Here is a 20,875-nt window from a genome sequence, read left to right as displayed (position 1 = left end):
GCTACCCAAGGTTATCATCTCAGACAGGGGTAGTCAGTTTGTCTCTAGAGTTTGGCGAGCCTTTTGTGCACAGTTGGGAATAAAGCTTTCCTTCTCCTCTGTATATCACCTGCACTCCAATGGGGCCGCAGAACGAGCCAACCGAGTTTTGGAGCAGTTTCTATGCTGCTATATTTCGACCACCATACCAACTGGTCAGACCTCTTACCTTAGGTGGAGTTTGCTCACAATAGTGCCGTCAATACTGCTTCCCGATTGTCTCTGTTATTGGGGAATTATGGTTTCCAAACATACATGTTGCCTGGCTCATTTGCTCCTCAAAGAATTCCTGCGTTAGAGCAGCATCTTCGTGGTCTTCGTTCCACTTGGGTACAGGTTCAAGAGGCCTTGCAGCGTGCCAGTGATAGGTACAAACTCCATGGTGACTGCAGACGCCCACCTGCGTCTTCCTATCAAGTTAGGGACAGGGACTGGCTGTTGCCTCGCAACCTCCGACTCTGTGTTCCCTCACTGAAACTGGCACCACAGATTTTTTGGGCCTTTCCGTATTCTCAATAAGATCAACCCAATGGCTTACGCATTTGACCTTCTAACATGTGTTTAAAAAATTCAGATAAAAGTATCTCTGCGCTGGCCAGTTAGGTGGATAGGGGAGGATGTTGCTGCATGCACTGAAAATAGCTATTCAAACTCAAATTAGAACCATTATATAAAATAGTGCTGCGCAAAAGAAATTAAAAGGGAATGGGGTGAACAAAGGGGGCTAAAGGAAGTAGAGGAAAGAGAAAACAAAAAGAAAAAAAAAAAGGGGGGGGGGGGAAGGAGGGAGGGAGGGAAAAAAAAGGAAAAGGGAGAATTGAAGGGTAATGCGTCGGGCCAGAAGCTAATTTGAAATCAATCAACACAAGAGTGTATAAAAAGGCCATACGGGTTGAATACCATTCACTACCTATCTATATAAGTAGACTGATACAAGTGCAAAAAGTGCAAGCAATGAATGAAAATCTATGCGATATACCAATCACAAATCATTTCATATGAAATTTAACAAAACTGATACCGTGTAAAGTGCTACGTTGTGACGATACAATATATAAAGTGCAAGTGGCAATGATCAACGTGCAAACAATGTGCAAAAATCTGCAAAAAAGGGGGGAATTTTAAGTGTCTGTGTAAACAGTATAAAAATATTTTATAGTCCTTCAAATGCCTTGGAATATTTCCAATAAAGTGCTGGTGCTCCCAAATGGTGTCCAGACAGAGAGAAAGGGGGGAGAATGTGATAATCCTTTTCTTTCCGTTTATTCAGGTGAATAGATGTCCCCTTACCTTACTGCTGTAAGGTTACAGCAGAAGAGTGTCCCCACATGGGGTATCCCCTGGGCGATTGCACTGTTAGCTGATCTCTGGATGTATTTGGGATGATGATTACAACCTCTCCTTTCTCATCAATGAAGTGGGTGAACCTTATTGGCCGCCATTGGAGATGAAGGTAGGTCACCGCTTATCTCCCAACATGTAAATCTTGTGTTGGGTGATGTCAGTGTGCACATGTTTTCAGTTTTCCATGTGCATGCTCCTTAAGAGTGGATGAATCCACAAAATGCATAGAGCTATTACCGTATATACTCGAGTATAGGCCGACCCGAATATAAGCCGAGGCCCCCAATTTACCCCCAAAAAAACTGGCAAACTTATTGACTCGTGTATAAGCCGAGGGTGAGACATGCCTGTCCATCCCTGTGTGTGTGTCCGTCCATCCCTGTGTGTCCGTCCATCCCTGTGTGTCCGTCCATCCCTGTGTGTCCGTCCATCCATCCCTGTGTGTGTGTGTGTCCATCCATCCATCCATCCCTGTGTGTGTGTGTCTCCATCCATCCATCCATCCATCCCTGTGTGTGTGTGTCTCCATCCATCCATCCCTGTGTGTGTGTGTCTCCATCCATCCATCCATCCATCCATCCCTGTGTGTGTCTCCATCCATCCCTGTGTGTGTGTGTGTGTGTGTGTGTGTGTGTGTGTGTGTGTGTGTGTGTGTGTGTGTGTGTGTGTGTGTGTGTCCAGCCTACCTTTGTCCCGAGCCTCCGTCCCGTGCCTTGCCTCCGTCCCGTGCCGTGCCTTGCCTTGCATCCGTCCCGTGTCGTGCCTTGCCTTGCCCCCGTCCCGTCCCGTCCCGTGCCGTGCCTTGCCTTGCCTCCGTCCCGTGCCCTCTTCGTCGGCGGCCATTGTAAAATTCAAAAGCTGCGCCGCCGCCTTCGCCTGTGATAGGCGGAACACTGAATTTCCCAGCAGCCTGTGTTCCGCCTATCACAGACGTCGTATCATCCTCGTCCGTAGTACGAGGATGATACGATGTCCGTGATAGGCGGAACACAGGCTGCTGGGAAATTCAGTGTTCCGCCTATCACAGGCGAAGGCGGAGCCGGAGGCGCGGCTTTTGAATAGAATGGCCGCTGTCTGTCTGCTCGACACGCTGATCGAGCGGGCAGACAGCGATGACTCGAGTATAAGCCGAGGGGGGCACTTTCAGCCTCAAAAAAGAGGCTGAAAATCTCGGCTTATACTCGAGTATATACGGTATATGCCATGTTTTTATGCCAACTTTATGTTTTATTGATTTAATGATCACTATAATGATAATCACTATAATATGTGATTTGTATTATTAATGGATAATTGTCATTGCTGTATTTTTATCCTTTGAACAAAATATATTGGTTTTCTTGGTGTACTCATGATTACTTTCATGTAACTTATCACTGACTTCCAATAAATTCAAACTTTTTACACCTGCCTGCTTAATTTAAAGTCCCAACCCCCAGTCCTCCTGTTTGTTTCAATTAGATAGGGATGGAGGCAATTGACCTTACCCGGTCACCGCCTCATTTAAAGTCCCAAAGTTTTCTCTTTTCTTCTTCCTCTGCACAGGTGAGGCTGCATTGTGCATGGGTCATGCTGCATTGGGCACAGGTGAGGCTGTATTGGGCACAGGCTGGACACTCTGCATTGGGCACAGTTGAGGCTGTATTGGGCACTGGACAAGCTGCATTGGGCACAGACCATGCTGCACTGGGCACAGGTGAGGCTGTACTGGGAACAGGCAGGCCACATTGGGCACAGGTCACGCTGCACTGGACACACGTGAGGCTGCATTGGGCACTGGACATGCTGCATTGTACACAGGCCACGTTGCGTTGGGCACAAGTGAGGCAGTATTGGGCACAAGTGTGCTGCATTGGGAACAGGCAGGCCACATTAGGCACAGGTATGGCTGCATTGGGCACAGGCCACGCTGCATTGGGCACAGATGAGGCTGTATTGGACACAGGTAAGGGTGGGGGCACCTAATGTAAGGACGGATTCTGCTGGGGACACCTGATGGCATCTGGTGGCAGGAGAAGTGGCAAGTGACACACTCGGGGCTCCCACTGATTCTGCATTATGGTGAGTTGAACTATTTCATTTTATATTACAATGTAATAATAGAAATAATGTGCTTAATCAACCTGACACCATAACAACCATGGTGCCATGATAATTGAAGCGCTAACACAAGGTGGAGTATCTTTATCTGTTGATTGCTAAACTTTCTGGAATACATATTGTGTATGCTATTGTGGTGTAGGATCTGGGCCTGTTGTCCCTCTCTTTACTTCTCTCTCCTTCCCTCCCCATCTTTCTTTCTTTTCTTCCTTCCTTCATTCCTCATTCATCTCAGACTCGAGCCACACCACCTTGGAGCCATGCTCTTTAAGCCACGCCCACTAATTTAAGCCCTGTCTTTTTTTGTGGGGGGGGATGTTTGCAGGGGGGGGGGGCATACAACATTTTGCTATCGGGCCCTGTGATTTCTAGTTATGCCCCGGTTGGATGCACACAGATTATTTCTGGTATTACAATTTTGCTACCAAAATCTTGATTGATTAGCAATCAATTGATCTGCATGGGATACATCTAACATTTATTGTTATTTAATTGCACAAGGTTTCAAATGTGTGTGATTGGATGTTAGTACACGCAAGTATAGGAGTAGTAATGGTATTGCAGCTAAGTAAAGAAAAGAAAATAATGCCAAAGAAGGCACCCCAAGCGCATTACAGATGCATGTAAACGCATGTGGAACTATTTTTAGTGGCGTTCTACCACTGGATTTGCGGCGCATTTCGGCCGCTAGCGGGGCGTTTTTACCCCCCGCTAGCGGCCGCGAAAGGGTATTACAGCGCTGCCCTATTGATTTCAATGGGGAGCAGCGGTGGAGGAGCGGTAAACACAGTGCTCCTTCACCGCTCCAAAGAAGCTGCTCCCCATTGAAATCGGGGCTTTCACACTACACACAATGCTGCAGCTTCTTTAGGGCGTTTTGCAGGCGCTATTTCTAACGCTATAGCGCCTGCAAAATGCCCTGGTGTGATCTTTGGGCTCTGTTACACTACAATACTGTGTTCGGTGTACAGTTTCGGTTACGTAGTATTTACGATTTTTTTTGCTTACGAAGTTGCATTTTCATGTGCATTCTGGTACATTTATGTGCAAAAAAACAAAACAATGCAGCATGCTATACTTTTTTTCTGCACATGAAAGCACCACAACGGTGTAAACTAGACTCATTAAAATACATTAAATTTTCTTTTATATGCATTCTTACTACATTTAAAATTTTGCAGACTACATCTGGTATAAACAAGCCCTTGGGTCCATTCACATCAGATACGTTAGTGCATTGATCAATACATTCTAGTGCATATACACCAATCAGCCATATCATTATGACCACTGACAGGTAAAGTTAATAACATTGATTATCTCATTATAATGGCATCTGAAAGTTGGTGAGATATAGTAGGCAGCAAGTGAACATATTGGGGTCAGTCCACTAAAGGATTCTGCATGTCATATGAAGCTCACGAGACTCATTTTGAGGAAATATTGCATGAGATAAAAAGAGAGTCAATTTATCAAATTAAAAAATCTAATGTAATGTAAGTACTACAAAAAAATTTGATAAATCATTGAAGTCAGTCTACTTAGGCCCCTTGCACACCTGTGGACCGAATTGGTCCTCCTGTCCATTTTTCAGGTGGACCTGAATCAACCACCGATTGTTCCCTATGGACAATAAAGAAGTGGGTTGGGACTTTAGATGAGGCACATGATAGGAACCATATGTGTAAACAAGCATATTTGTTGAATAGATACATACAGTATAACTAATCAAATTGAATAAATGCTTGAATAAAAAGTTAACTTGTCTAGTGTCCAAAGGCCAGTCAAATTGCAACTATGTAGCAAAACAATGACATAACATTACACAAAATGTAATGACATGAGCCAATGTCGTTCCGTAATAAGAATCATAAAAAGAACATTACATAGCATAAAATACATCATGTGTTAAAAACATATCCAATATGCATCTTTAAAAATCTCTACGCATTTTAGGGATTATACCACCCCATCAGGAGCAGATGCATACCAAGTTTCTGTCGAAAAAAATATGTATATGTAAGACCAAATATGATTGGATGTTTGTCCCCAAAAACGGAGAGGGTATAAAACAAAAATGGAGCAAGAAAGTCCAGGAGGAGAGAAAATCATCATCCCCCTACATATGGACTCATAATGTCCACACACAGTGCTGGGTGGATGAGAACCATCACAGATGTCTGTCCCGGGAGCTGTGGTGGAGTAATCCCAGGGCGAGCAAGCCCAAAACACTCAGAGGGATGAAACTGTCCCTGCTGATGACGTTAATGGAACAATCAATGGTAAATACCATGATAAGTAAATCCATCATTAACCACTCGCCTCACGACGATATACGTCAGCAGAATGGCACGGGCAGGAAGAGTAACATACCCATACGTTACTCCCGATTGCGCCCCCCCCATGCCCGAGATAGTCAGCATTGTTCCAGGAGCGATCCGTCTTGAGGGCAAGACCACTGATTTATGGCCTCTCCCTCACGATTGCTCCTGACAAATGAGAAGCTTCCTTTGCTTCTGAAACTGTAAACAGAAACAGAGGAAGTGATGTCATCTCTCCTTGTGAAGCCTTTTTGATTCCGGCGCCCAAGGAGAGAAGACATCAGAGTGAGTTACACCAATAGCACACTAGCACCAGTACATATAGGCAAACAAATCACCCCCCCCCCCTTGCACCCCCACAGTGACACCAATAAATAGTTTTCTTTTTTTTACTGATCACTGCATTGGTGTCAATTTGTGACTGTTATAAGTGTTAGGGCCGTTAGTGGTAGGCCCCTTTAGGTCTAGGGTACCCCCTAACCCCCCCAATAAAGGTTTAACCCCTTGATTGCCCCCAGTTAACCCTTTCACCCCATCGCCAATGTCATTAAACAATCTTTTTTCTGATTGCCGTATTGGTGTTGTGGGTGACGCTAGTTAGTCTGTTAGTTATTTAGCTTCACCGTCACTTTTTTTTTTTATAGAGTCCGGTACCCCCATATATTACCTAATAATGGTTTTAACCCCCTGATTGGCCCCTAGTTAACCCTTTCACCCCTTGTCACCAGTGATCACCTTATAAGTGTTATAAGTGATCCCTGAGATCGCTAACAGTTTTTTTGGTGGCATTTGATACAGTTGCTGACAGCCTAGAACAGTGATGGCGAACCTTGGCACCCCAGATGTTTTGGAACTACATTTCCCATGATGCTCATGCACTCTTCAGTGTGGTTGAGCATCATGGGAAATGTAGTTCCAAAACATCTGGGGTGCCAAGGTTCGCCATCACTGGCCTAGAAGCTTTTTTTTTTTTTTTTTTTATCTGCGAGTCTCACTAGAGCCCAAAGTGGCAAATCGAAGTTACACTAGTGAAGAGGCCTACACATTTCTGAGTATGACAGATAGTAAAGAGGAAGTCACTAATCTGCCAACTTCAGGCCCACAATACGATCCTGTAGACCACACTTACCGGTAACGGTATTTCTGGGAAGTCTTCCAGGACGGCACCCTGAGAGATGACTGGGCCCACCTGACAGGAAACACAATCAATCAAGATAGAGGTTAAAAACCCCGCCCCTCAGTTGCGAAAATGTACTAACCTACACCAGTGCATGAGAGTGAAAAACACCTCCAATGTTCAACTATTTAAACAAAACAGGGTGGGAAGGAAGTAGGCCTGTCGTCCTGGAAGACTTCCGAGAAACACTGATACCGGTAAGTGTAACTGGTAATTTTCTTAAGTCGTCTTCCAGGATGGCACCCTGAGAGGACAGCAAGTAGCTCAGGCCTACCTTAGGGTGGGACAATAGCCTGCAGGAACTTTCTGCCGAAAGCCAGATCCTGAGGTGACAGAAGTTACACTCTGTAATGTCTCAGGAACGTGTTCTTACTTGACCACGTTGCTGCTCTGCAGATCTGATTTACCAGTGCTCCAACCCTTTCTTCCCAAGAGGTTACCAGAGACCGTGTAGAATGTGCTTTGAGATTAGTTGGGATGGTTTTGCCTGCTTGTTCATAAGCTATGGAAATGGCTTGTCTAATCCATCTAGCAATAGTTATTTTTGAAGCCTGCTCACCCCTCCTTGTGCCACAAAAACTGACCAACAGATGATGAGATCTTCTGAACTCCTTTACTTTAAGTAAAGCAGTAGACACCTCCTAACGTCTAGTGTATGAAAGGCTCTCTCCTTGTCGTTCTGTGAGTTGACGCAGAAGGACGGGAGGATAATTTCCTGTGACCTATGGAACCGTGAGGCCACTTTAGGAAGGTACAAGGGGATCCTGCCTGTGGATGACTCTGTCCTCCAATAAATGAAAAAAAGGCTCCTTCATAGATATAACATGTAAATTGCCCAGCCTCCTGGCTGTTGTAATTGCCAGAAGGAATGCAGTTTTAAAAGAAAGCAATTTAACTGAACACTGAGCCAACAGCTCAAAAGGTGCCCTTGTTAGGGCCTCTAAGATTAGAGATAAGTCCCACAGTGGAAATTTACTCATTTGGACTGGGAACAGCCTCTCTCTAGCTGTCAAAAATCTTTTGACCAATGGATCCAGAGCCAGTCTTCTGTCCAAAAAGCTAGAGACAGAGCTGCCACCTGGACCCGAAGGGTCTTGGTTACTAAGTCTCGATCCACTCCCTCCTGTAGGAAGTCTAGGATATCCTGCTAGAAAGTCCCCATCGTTTCAACCCAATTAGATAAGACCCCCCAGACCTTAGCATAAATACGTTTGGTCACTGGCTTTCTGCTCAGCAAAAGGGTCTCTATTACTTTCTCACAGCACCCCTTCCTGCGCAGGCTCTCCCTCTGAAGAGCCAAGCCATCAATTTGAAAAATCCCGGGTTAGGGTGGCACAGAGGACCCTGAAACAGAAGATCTTGACGCTCTGGAAGGTGAAGGAGAGACGTCACCGACCAGTTCCCCAGAGTGGGAAACCAGGTCCTCTGGGACCACCAGGGAGCGATCAGGATCAAATTGCCCCTGGACCAACTCAGTTTCTAAATAATTCTTGGGATCAGAGTTAAGGGGGAAAAGCATAGGCTAGGCTTAAAGCCCACTGTTGTGCTAATGTGTCCACCTCCTTGGACCCCTCCTCTCTGGAGAGAGAAAATAACCTTTTGACCCTCCTGTTCACCCTGCGGGTGAAGAGGTCTATCTCTGTGGTGCCCAGCTGTTGACACACAAGAAAGAATACCTCGGGATTTAACGTTCATTCTCCCTGGTGAACTGTCTGCCGACTGAGGAAATCCGCTTCTACATTGAAAATCCCCCTTATATGTACTGCAGAAATTGAGGGAATTCTCTGTTTTTCCCAATTCCAAGCTTTCCTGTGTCAAACTCATCAGAAAGCGTGGCCGAGTACTCCCCAGACAATTCAGGAAGGCCACCGTCGTAGAGTTGTTGGAGAGGACCTGTACTTCTCTCCCCCTGACCATGTCCTCTAACTCTCTTAGAGCCTCTTGGACTGCTAGGAGCTCCCTGAAAATTGGAGGAGGCGGCTCTTTGGAACCTGTCCCGTAGACTCTGAGCTTGTAACCCCTCTAGATGGGTCCCCCCAACCCCAGGAGCTTGTATTGGTTTCCCATAAGGGAAATTTTGAAGGGACCTGGAGTGGAGCTGGGCCCAAGGTACTGCGGGAATACAGGACGTCATGAGTCCCAGAGTCCTCATGATCAACCTTCGGGAGGCTTCCCTCCGATCTATGATTGAGGATACCGTGCAAATCAGTGCTTCCACTTTCTCCTGTGGAAGAACCAGCTCCTGCGCTACTGAGTCCACCAGCAGGCCCAGGTAGAGCAAGGTCTGAGATGGAGTCAGTGAGGATTTCTTGTGACTGATCAACCATCCCAGGGACTCCAAGGTGCTTATCACCTTGTCTAGATCCAAGAGCAGAGAATTCCTGGAAAGGTTGTAGACCAATAGGTTGTCTAGATAGGGGATCAGTGTGATTCCCTGAAGGTGCAGGTAGGAAACAACCTCTGCTAAGATCTTCATAAAGACTCTCGAGCTGGCTGGCAGTCGGAAGGGCAGGGCCGGTAACTGCCAGTGCTGGGTACCCTGATCTATGTGTATTGCAAAACAAAGGAATACCTGATGCTCCGGAAAAATGGAGACATGCAGATACGCATCCTTTAGGTCTATGGTGACCATAAAGACCTCCTTCAACAGATGCTTCCTGACTGTGTACACTGACACCATACGAAACTTCTTGTATCGTAGGAAGGTGTTCAGTCTTTTTAGATTTATAATCAAACGGTATTTCCAGAAGGGCTTTGGAACCACGAAGGCATGGGGATAAAATCCCCATCAACATTGATTTGTCGGTACTGGGAGGATGACACCCTGGTCTGCCAAATGTCTGATACTCTCTAAAGCCCCATACACACCATCAGTTTTTCTGCTGCATTTTTCCTTCAGGTTTACCAAAACCATGTAGTGCAAGGGCCTGCCTGATTGCATACAAATTGAAACACCTAAGGTTTGACCTCATATTATATGATTTTGGTAAATCTGAAGGAAAAACCCAGCAGAAAAACTGATAGTGTGCATGGGGCATTAGAGTCCTAAGGCTTTTGGCCTGTCCCTGGGTAGGTAGGTTAGAAGAAAGGATTGGGGAGGTCTGGAAACAAATTCCAGTCTGCAGCCCTTACTTATCCACTGAATGATAAGAGGACTCTGAGAGACCTGTTCCCACTGTGTGGCAAATTGCTGGAGCCACCCCCTACCCTGGTGCTGGCATCACTTGGAATCCTTGTCTGCAGGCTTTGGGCCTGAAAAAAGGAGGAGACCTCCTTTCTGCTTGCCCCTGCCAATGCCCAATTTTTTGCCCTCTTTACGATTTTTAAAACAGTTGTTGACCTGTGGGCCTCAAAAGCAAAATTTCCTTTATTGGGTTTACAGGAAACTTCTTTCCCTTTGCAGTGGATCTGGAAAGGATCTGGTCAAAACCTGCACCAAATAAAAGGGACCCTTCAAATGGTAGACCACACTGGATGTGTGGTCCCCATCCCAGGTCTTAACCCATACAGCCCTTCTAGCCGAATTAAGGATCCTAGGAATTCAAAAGTTGCTTGGACTTGGAAGTACGCACTATATGATCCATCAACTTCAACTACACAGGCCAATGCCAATGCTGGGCTCATGGCCACAGCATTGGCCTCCCAGGCTCCACACAAAAGGGTCTCGGATCAACGGTCCCTCTGGTCCCGTATATTGCCTGCATCCTCAAAAGAGAGGTCCGATTGTTTGGATACCTGAGCTAAGGACGCGTCAAGCCTGAGTAACTTAAAAAAAACTTCTCCTCCTCCTCTTCCTTGAAGGGGCACTTGGGTTTTTAGGTTTTACATTTTAGAAGTTTTCTCTCTGGCTCTTTCCACTCCCTCAGAATAATCTCCTTGAGGGACTGGTGGATAGGTAAGACCTTGGACTGAGGACTGATCAAACCTTGATACATCCTATCCTGGGCAGAAATCTGGTGCTTTGGGTTCCTGAAATTCCTCCGAAGCGTATATTGCCCCCAGGAGACCCTCCATATCATCTGCTGAAAAGATATGTCTGCCTGGTCTGGAGTGTTCCTCTTCCTCCTGGTTATTTTCTACATCCTCCCCCTCCTTGGGGAGGCTCCAACTGGAGTCCTCAGCCTCCTCTGCTTCATCCTCAGAATCCTGAGAAGACGGGGGCCACTGGGGCTCAGTGTGTGAAAATCTACCACCCCTACGTAGAAGCACTCTCCCGAGAGGATGAGCCCTCTCTGCTAGGATGGGACTCTTTCTGCCTAGTATTAAGGCTTGCCTGAAAGCACTTGAGGGTAGACAACATTTCAGTCTGTACTGAGAGAAAATCTCTCATGACCTGTGAAGTCTACTTCCCGGACAACTTGTGTATACACTTGTAGCAAAATGGCTTGGTGTGCTTTGACGCCAATTTATTATTGCAGTAACTACACCTCTTAGACCTGGAAGGAGTTTTGGACCTAGGTCTACTGGCAACACCCTGGGCAATAGTCTGTTTCTGTAAGAAAAGAAGCCCAATTTAGCCAACACCAAAAAGACCCCAACTGTTGTCTCCTGCGAGGGTAAGGGCTAGGGGACCCATCCCTTCCATTACCCCTGCCAGCCAGATAGACTCACCCCATGTGGACTCCTGAACGGCTGCTGATGTAGACTCTTCTCGCTCCATGATTGGAGCTGGTGAAAGAGCCGTGGATGCCTGCTCCCTGCCAAGCTGCTTGTCTCCTCTGAAAATTCCCCCTTGTTCTGTGGCTCTTTCACAAACGGTGGGCTCCCTCTGCAGTGCCGCCAAAACCTCTCTATGTACCCTCTACAAAGAGAACTCTTACAAAATTCTCCTCTTCTGGTACCAGACTCCACAAAATATATCCTTCCACCTCTGACCACTGCTGGCGTTGTCTGCTGGAACGGGGCTCCTTGTTTCATATTTACTGGACTTGCCCTTTGATAACCCCATTCTGGAACTTGACCCGACAGCTTCTTACCCACCTATTTGAAGTGCCCATACTGCTCACTCCAAAATTCTTCCTACTCTGCCTTTCCCAACCTAAGATAGCTAAACCATGTTGGAAGCTCCTTAGGCATGTCCTGACGGCAGCCCGTTGTTTGATAGCTCTCAACTGGAAGAACCAATTGCCCCCCATCTGCGGAAGCCCTATATCCAGGATTAAGGACGCAGAACTCATGGAAAAAATGACTGCTAGAATACGGGACAGGCTGGAGGAACACAACCTGATCTGGAGAAGATGGCAGCTATTGGAGGACTAAGGGCGAACCGGTGTTGGTATGGTGCCATGGACTTCTCTCCATCTACCACCTTACTCTTCTCTATTCTTTCCTTTTCTCTTTGTTTACGATGCAGACTTTCTCTGCAACGCTTTTGGTTTAGCACACAGGTCATGTATTGGACTCTATCTGGCTATGTGGGTGATTGCGTGGCCGGCTGATTTATGGTGTCATCTGTTATGCAGTACACCATCGGCCAGGTTGTTTAGATCTGTTGAATGTACCCTTGAATCAATGCTACATAATTTCTGTTCAATCTTGACCTTGCAATGTTTTGAAGGTTTGCGGTTTTTCCTGTATAACTGTACTGATTGCCGTCTCAAAATATACCGAAAAATAAATAAAACTTTAATTGAAAAAGAAGTGCCACGCTCTAGCAGCGCTCATGCCGTGACTCACTTCTGGCGCCCAGGAGGAAGAAATCCTCTGCAAAATGCCGCTGGAAGAACACCAGCATGCCGCCAAGCCGGCACCAGCCTCTTTAGAGAGGATGGGTGCCAAGGGCAGAGGGGAAAGAACACAGACCTTCACTGTGCTTCCTCCTCCTGCTACTGCCTCCTGAGAGGCCCAGGGCCACCTATAGGGAAAAAGAAGGGGAACTCACCAGGGGACCAAGGAAGCTTTAAGTGGCAACATCCTGACAACTGACTCTCAGTCAGGTAAGGAAGGGGAGCAGGAATTGTGGTCCTTGAAGTTCTGGGAACCTCCGCTGTGCCCAGGGTCCTTCAGTTCTCATGGGGGGTCTTCCTCCACCCCCCTGAAAAATAGGGGAAAAACCCCCCAGGAAGGGCAAGCTCTACCAGACCCAGAGACTTCCCAGGCCTGTGGTCTGGCTCCCGGGGGGAGACTTCAGCTCCTCGACCTTAGGTCTATAAGAAAAAATAAATAAAAAACTGTTTCGCTGTGGGGGAAACACAATCAAAAACTGAGGAGCGCGGGGAGGGGTTTTCAACCTCTATGTTGATTGTGTTTCCTGTCAGGTGGGATCAGACATCTCTCAGGGTGCTGTCCTGGAAGACGACTTGAGAAAGATGGTATAGAGCAGACTCCAGGCGACAGCCACCAATCGGCAGAAACAGCACATGCAAATAGTGGTATTTAGAGGTGTACATGCCACCAAGGTGTCCTTCCCCAGCGTCCCACTTCACGGTTCAAAGGAGGAGCACTCCTGCCAGAGCAGCAACCACCACGCATAGTGGTGTAAAAGACTCAATCAGCCATGTAGATGGAAACAAACTGCCATTACTGCGGCGCCATGACAGCGCCGTACATCTGGTGTGATGCGTGGTGCCAATGCACAGCAGCAGTGATCACGGTGGCAATTCTTTCGGGGGGGGGGGGAGGCAAACAATACCATCCCCCTCATCGGTCGGTGGGTGGGTCTGGTGCACTTACCCCATCTATGCAGCACTTCACTGGTGGCTTCCTTTGCTCAGTGGTGGCGGCGACAGCTTTCCCTTCCTCTGCTCTCCACGGGCATCGGCAGCTTCCGTTTCCTTCCTCCTCCTCAGCGGCCAATCGTGAGTCTTCTCATTTTGGCTAATCGGAAAACAGGTCTAAGACTTGCGTCTGATTGGCCAGATTAAGGATCAGTGTTACAACAGTGAATATTCATTCGCTGTTGTAACACCTGCGTGAGTTCATGGTGCAATGCTGTGCGCTCCGAGCGCACCCTATTTTAAAGCCTATTAGAGCCTATAGCTCTAATTAGGTACTAAAAAACAAAAACAAAAAAAAAAAAAAAAACACCCCTGCCGCTGTAATTCAGGGGCCCGGTGTCCTGAATGCATGAATAGATTCATGCTATGCATTATTCATATAGGGGGTGGCGCCCCTAATGGATGGGCAGCCACTGCACAGCAGGTCAGGCCCGCCCAAACCCCTGTGTGTCCATAGCGACGAGGTGGAAGGGGGTGGTTTCTGGATGTCAGCGAACATCTGATCCCATAAAATCCAATCAGTACAGACAGATGGTGATACATTTGACATCTGTCCAGCAGGTCAGATGACAGTTGGATGGAAACGGACATACAGACCGTTTCAATCTGAACACCACATAGAGAGCAGCCAGCTGTGTCCATGTCTGCTCTGCATAGCAGAGCAGACACGGACCTGTCATTTGCCTGCTCAGTGGGGATTAGCGGAGAGAGACCCTGCTGAGCAGGGGGATCCATTTGGACAGATTCCGCCCCTTCTAAAAAGGGGCCTAAAGAGCACACACATTTGTTATACATCACCTGGCAGTTGGTATTTTAGCTATGTATAAAATAACCACGAGGGAAACTCTGCGTTGGCAGTAAATGAAAAGTATACAATGTATCAGTGTGGAAATGTTCTTCCCTGCTCAGGAATGAAAATAAATTGTAAAATTTCACTAGAGGGAGATGGTTCTGTCACATTTCAGCAGAGGGAGATGATTTTGTGAATGAAAGCCTACTAGAATGTTTTCAATTTCATAATATTTCTGTGTATTTATTTATCTACCTTCATCTGGTGCAGTGTTAGCATGTGAAAAAAAGAAAGCAATGTAAAAAATAACACTAAGCTTAGGTGATAAATATTACAATACATAAATATTTAACGCATTCAGTAAATAAAGCATGTCTTTAGTGAATTGACTACTTTTGATATAAATATTGCACGAGTTACTTTAACTCAAAAATGTATGCAGCATTAGTGACTTAACCCCAACTTTGATAAGGGCCAAATTGTAATGGCTAGAGGACTGGGTCAGAGCATGTCCAAAACTGCAGCTCTTGTGAGATGTACCCGGTCTGTAGTGGTCTGTAGTGGCCTGTAGTGGTCAGGAGCTACCAAAAGTAGTCCAAGGAAGGAAAACTGGTAAAAGGACGACAGGGTCATGGGCAGCCAAGGTTCACTGATGCACATGGGGAGCGAAGGCTGGCCCCTGTAGTCCAATCCAGTAGAAGAGCTACTGTAATGCAAATTGCTAAAAAAGTTGTTCCAATAGAAAGGTGTCGGAACACACGATGCATGGCAGTTTGTTGTGTATGGGGCTGTGTAGTCGCAGAAAGGTCATGGTTCCCATGTCCACAGCCAAAAGTGCCTACAATGGGCATGTGAGCTTTAGAAGTGGGCCGCAGAGAAACTGAAGAAGATGGCCTGGTCCGATGCATTAAAAAATGGTTTCAGGAGCACAACAATGACTTTGCGGTGTTGGCTTGGGCTTCAAATTCTCCTGATCACAATCCAATCTAGCATCTGTGAGATGTGCTGGAAAAACAAGTCTAATCCATGAAGGCCCCACCTTACAACTTACAGGACTTCAAGGATCTGCTACTGATGGCTTCATGCCAGATACCACAGCATACCTTCAGAGGTCTAGTGGAGTTCATGCCTCGACAGGTCATGGTGGGTGGTCATGGTGTTATGGCTAATCGATGTACATTGTAAGTGGAATGTATTTCAATAAATGCAGTTGATACCTGTGCATAGCGCTGATGTGTGCCCAGGGACAAAACTAGGGGTGGGCAGAGGCACATGTGCCCCAGGTGCCGCATGGAGAGGGTCGCTAACAAGAGTCATGACAGTGCATCAGCCTAGCTTTAGGAGTGGGGAGTGAGCTGTGTTCTCTCTCTCTCTCCCCCTCCTTCCTGCCAGTGCAGTGCTACTGATTACACTGAACCAATTTTAAGCTGCAGCCAACAGTGGCAAGGGCAGCTGCAGCTAAAAGATCTGTTCTAGGTAACTACTAGTGCAATGCCTAAAAGAGGGCTCAGAAACTCTGCACACTTCACTACCCTGCTTGGTTGCTAAGACTCCTGGCATCCTAGCAACCAAGGACATTGTGTGTTTACCCCACCCCCCAGCTCCCAGAGGATGACAGAACTTCCTCATTCACACTTGTTCTGCCTCCCAATGCCCATTGTGCATCCACATCCATGCTGTTTAAGGTGGGGGGGGGGGGGGACACTGATGTAAGGAGGGGGTACAAATTTTTGCAAGGGGGGGGTAATGCAAGGAATGCACTATCAAATAATATAATATATAAAGGGGAATTGATGTAAGGGGGTGCTGATATAAAGAAGGACTGTAAGTGGTCATTGATGTAAGGAGGGACACTGATGTAAGATGGGAAATTTATGTAACAGGAGACACTGATATAAAAGGGGGTAGGGGGCTCTCATCTAATGAAGGACTTTACTGTAAAGGGAGGACATTGAAGTAAAGGGGGATACTAATGTAAGGGGGGCATTGATGTAAAATGGCATACTGATGAAAAAAGAGATTCAGATGACAGGAGGGACTCTGATGTTAGGGGCAATTCTAAAATAATGGGGGATTCTAAAGTAATGGTGTACTCTGAAGCAAGGGGGACACTGATGTACGATGAGACACTGATTAAAGGGAAACACTGACGTAAGCAGGGACTCTAAACCAAATGGGGACTGCTGTGTGAAAGGAGGACCTCTTATAATAGGGAGGACAAGGGGACTGATGTGTAGGGAGGGAGGTGGGGCTCTTAATGTAAAGGTGGACTTCTGAAGTGAAGAGTGGGCTTCTGATGTAAAGGTTGCTCTGTAGTCCATGAAGTTCTTCTGCAAGGTATGCTGCAAACCATATTTAATGGGAGGAGTGTTATAGTAAACTGTGTTTACTGTCCTCAGTCCCTTTCTTGGTCTCTAAAGTGAGACATAAGGGGGTCAATTTAGACCCCTGATATCTCACCAAAGCCCCCTCTCCCAACAGGGTTCTAAAATTAAAAAGTAATAAAAATCAAAAAACTACCGACACTGTCCACTCTGCCCTACTTCCACTATCCTTTCTGGGAAGGGGGGGCAGACTGAGTCTGTTCCCCAGGTGAATGTCTAGCTTTTGTGCTTTTTGAGTGTGCACCCTGAAAAGAAAGCAGCACAGGCTCTCCTTTTTTTCAGTGCCAGCGCAGAAGTCAAAACAGCCAGTCAAAGCTTCCTTCACAGATAAAGTTTAGTGAGTTCAAATAAAGTGACTGCGGTTTTGGCTGCAGCTAAACGTCCATTTCTACTCATCCATAATACAGAGGCAGTGTTTGGTAGCAGTCCAGTAGCACTTCCTGTGGTGTCTGCAGTATAGGATATGAAGACAAATCTCCCCCTTAGTGGAACAGATAGCTATATCCACTGATGGATTAACTCTTTGGATACAATAAAATAAATTATAATGCACTGCAAAACTATTTTTTTCTGTTTAGAATAGAGTGGAGGTGGATTAGAACCCCTGACAGTTTTAATTGCCGTCTAAGCCCCCATTAGGGAGATTCATCCTCTCTATTAAAGATGAGCTCAGGCGTGCTCGCACACTCCACGTGCAGAGCCTGCCAGGAATTCGGCACGGCTCTGCGCTAATCACAGGCAGTGAGACATTTCCTGATGTGCGGCTGCAGAGATCAGGGGGATTTGTCTCCCTGCCTGTGATTAGCGCCGTGTCGACTCCCTGGCGGGCTCTGCACGTGGAGTGTGCGAAAACACCCAAGCTCATCCCTGCTCTCTATTTGTCCTGTTTACAGGACATTACCATTGTGCGGTTCTCCCTCATCTTGGAGAGATTTCCTCTCACTTCCTGTTTTGGGTATAGGACAGGAAGTGAAGGCTAATCTCAATGAGACAGACGGCGAAAAGAAAACTGACAGGGATTAGAACTCTCCCTCTCTATCCAGACTAGAAATAAAAGGGCCGCCTTTAGTTGTATCGTCCACCCCCCATAATGTGGTACAATGTAAGGCATTAGATAAGGAGACGCACAATGTCAGGGAACGGCCCCGGTAGATCCTCCTCTATGTTTATAAGCAGCAATGCATTACCGTGTGTGGGCTCAGTGACGTCACTACCGGAAGCGTCTTCTCTCACTAGTAAGGTCCGCGTCATGAGGCAAAATAGGCGGAGCGAAGCCACGTGATGCAGGTTGCCTTTGTGACGTCGGTTCACGGGTCCCGCACCTGCGCAGTGACGCTGTCAAGCGGGAGGCGGCGAACGAGGCCGGTTACCCAGAGTGCCCCGCGGAGCGAACCGGGCCCGGGGGAGGTCTGAAAGATGGCGACTGTCAGTAATGTAATCGGGCGGAGGTTATAGAGCGGACAGTCGTTTTCGCTCCGGTGGCCGGGCACCGAGGCCGTTTCCCCTCCCCCCACCTTCATCACCGACCGGAGCTGCTTCCTCACGTGACTGTGCCCGTATTGGCGGAGCCCCGGGACTACATGGAGGATCACCCGGCGGTGGCGGGAATGGCTGCCTCAGCTAGGCCGCAGATCGGAGGTCCCGGGCAGAGCCCGGCACAGGGAGTCCCCTCATCAGAGACGGGCTGTGAGCTGTCCGCCCGGCCCATGCAGTACACCATCCCCGGGATCCTGCACTACATCCAGCACGAATGGGCCCGCTTCGAGATGGAGAGAGCGCACTGGGAGGTGGAGAGGGCCGAGCTACAGGTGAGGAGGGCAGGAAACTGGGCCCACTCTGGAGGCCATCTTGGGGATCAGTGTGGCCTGAGGAGCAAGGAGGTGTGCTGTGTACTCATCCACCCACCTCAGCTGACAAGGACCGGCCTGAGTGTGCTGGAGGACCGCAGCCAGAGCACCCCCCCAATCACAGGGCAGCCAGAGCACCCCCCCAACACAGGGCAGCCAGAGCACCCCCCAATCACAGGGCAGCCAGAGCACCCCCCCCCAATCACAGGGCAGCCAGAGCACCCCCCCCCCCCAATCACAGGGCAGCCAGAGCACCCCCCCCCCAATCACAGGGCAGCCAGAGCACCCCCCCCCAATCGCAGGGCAGCCAGAGCACCCCCCCCCAATCGCAGGGCAGCCAGAGCACCCCCCCCCCAATCGCAGGGCAGCCAGAGCACCCCCCCCAATCGCAGGGCAGCCAGAGCACCCCCCCCCCAATCGCAGGGCAGCCAGAGCACCCCCCCCCCCCAATCGCAGGGCAGCCAGAGCACCCCCCCCCCAAGCGCGGGCAGCAGAGCACCCCCCCCCCCAATCGCAGGGCAGCCAGAGCACCCCCCCCCCAATCGCAGGGCAGCCAGAGCACCCCCCCCCCAATCGCAGGGCAGCCAGAGCACCCCCCCCCCAATCGCAGGGCAGCCAGAGCACCCCCCCCCAATCGCAGGGCAGGCCCAGAGCACCCCCCCCCAATCGCAGGGCAGCCAGAGCACCCCCCCCCAATCGCAGGGGCAGCCAGAGCACCCCCCCCCAATCGCAGGGCAGCCAGAGCACCCCCCCAATCGCAGGGCAGCCAGAGCACCCCCCCCAATCGCAGGGCAGCCAGAGCACCCCCCCAATCGCAGGGCAGCCAGAGCACCCCCCCCCCAATCGCAGGGCAGCCAGAGCACCCCCCCCCCCAATCGCAGGGCAGCCAGAGCACCCCCCCCCCCAATCGCAGGGCAGCCAGAGCACCCCCCCCCCCCAATCGCAGGGAGCCAGAGCACCCCCCCGCCCCAATCGCAGGGCAGCCAGAGCACCCCCCAATCGCAGGCAGCCAGAGCACCCCCCCCCCAATCGCAGGGCAGCCAGAGCACCCCCCCCCCCAATCGCAGGGCAGCCAGAGCACCCCCCCAATCGCAGGGCAGCCAGAGCACCCCCCCCCAATCGCAGGGCAGCCAGAGCACCCCCCCCCAATCGCAGGGCAGCCAGAGCACCCCCCCCCCCCAATCGCAGGGCAGCCAGAGCACCCCCCTCCCCCCAATCGCAGGGCAGCCAGAGCACCCCCCCCCAATCGCAGGCGGCCGGAGCACCCCCCCCTCCAATCGCAGGGCAGCCAGAGCACCCCCCCCCCAATCGCAGGGCGGCCGGAGCACCCCCCCCAATCGCAGGGCGGCCGGAGCACCCCCCCCCCCAATCGCAGGGCGGCCGGAGCACCCCCCCCAATCGCAGGGCGGCCGGAGCACCCCCCCAATCGCAGGGCGGCCGGAGCACCCCCCCCAAATCGCAGGGCGGCCGGGCACCCCCCCCCAAATTGCAGGGCGGCCGGAGCACCCCCCCAAATCGCAGGGCGGCCGTAGGCAGCCCCCCCCCAAATCGCAGGGCGGCCGGAGCACCCCCCCCCAAATCGCAGGGCGGCCGGAGCACCCCCCCCCCCAAAATCGCAGGGCGGCCGGAGCACCCCCCCCCCCCCCAAATCGCAGGGCGGCCGGAGCCCCCCCCCCCCCCCCAAATCGCAGGCGGCCGGAGCACCCCCCCCCCCCCAAATCGCGGGGCGGCCGGAGCACCCCCCCTCCCCAAATCGCGGGGCGGCCGGAGCACCCCCCCCCCAAATCGCGGGGCGGCCGGAGCACCCCCCCCCAAATCGCGGGGCGGCCGGAGCACCCCCCCCCCCAAATCGCGGGGCGGCCGGAGCACCCCCCCCCCAAATCGCGGGGCGGCCGGAGCACCCCCCCCCAAATCGCGGGGCGGCCGGAGCACCCCCCCCCCAAATCGCGGGGCGGCCGGAGCACCCCCCCCCCAAATCGCGGGGCGGCCGGAGCACCCCCCCCCCCCAAATCGCGGGGGCGGCCGGAGCACCCCCCCCCCCAAATCGCGGGGCGGCCAGGAGCACCCCCCCCCAAATCGCAGGGCGGCCGGAGCACCCCCCCCCAAATCGCAGGGCGGCCGGAGCACCCCCCCCCCCAATCGCAGGGCGGCCGGAGC

The 20,875-nt window shown here is 50.1% G+C and overlaps 2 protein-coding genes across 6 annotated transcripts in view; one reads left to right on the top strand and one right to left on the bottom strand.

The window, feature by feature from the left end:
* AP4S1 (adaptor related protein complex 4 subunit sigma 1) overlaps nt 1-18,213 on the bottom strand; it is a 175,446-nt gene extending 157,233 nt beyond the window's left edge. The window contains exon 1 of the mRNA XM_077464808.1: nt 18,059-18,213. The gene's annotated coding sequence lies outside the window, so the exon portion shown is untranslated. The remainder of the gene's footprint in view (nt 1-18,058) is intronic.
* A 1-nt stretch (nt 18,214) lies between these two features.
* Nucleotides 18,215-20,875, top strand: part of STRN3 (striatin 3) — a 134,435-nt gene continuing 131,774 nt past the window's right edge. For 2 of the 5 annotated variants that reach the window (XM_077464806.1, XM_077464803.1), the window contains exon 1: nt 18,216-18,679. In XM_077464806.1, the coding sequence (XP_077320932.1) occupies nt 18,452-18,679 (228 nt within the window). In that variant the 5' untranslated portion in view covers nt 18,216-18,451. Of the gene's footprint in view, nt 18,680-20,875 lie in introns of all 5 variants that reach the window. The other 3 variants (XM_077464807.1, XM_077464805.1, XM_077464804.1) reach the window with 2 other exon arrangements.

The sequence above is a fragment of the Lithobates pipiens genome, unplaced genomic scaffold, assembly GCF_037356315.1.
Source record: "Lithobates pipiens isolate NorthernLeopardFrog02 unplaced genomic scaffold, aLitPip1_a1.2 Scaffold_30, whole genome shotgun sequence".
Classification (NCBI taxonomy): domain Eukaryota; kingdom Metazoa; phylum Chordata; class Amphibia; order Anura; family Ranidae; genus Lithobates; species Lithobates pipiens.
Note: the sequence above shows the minus strand (reverse complement) of the source record. Positions and strands in the feature narration are given on the sequence as shown.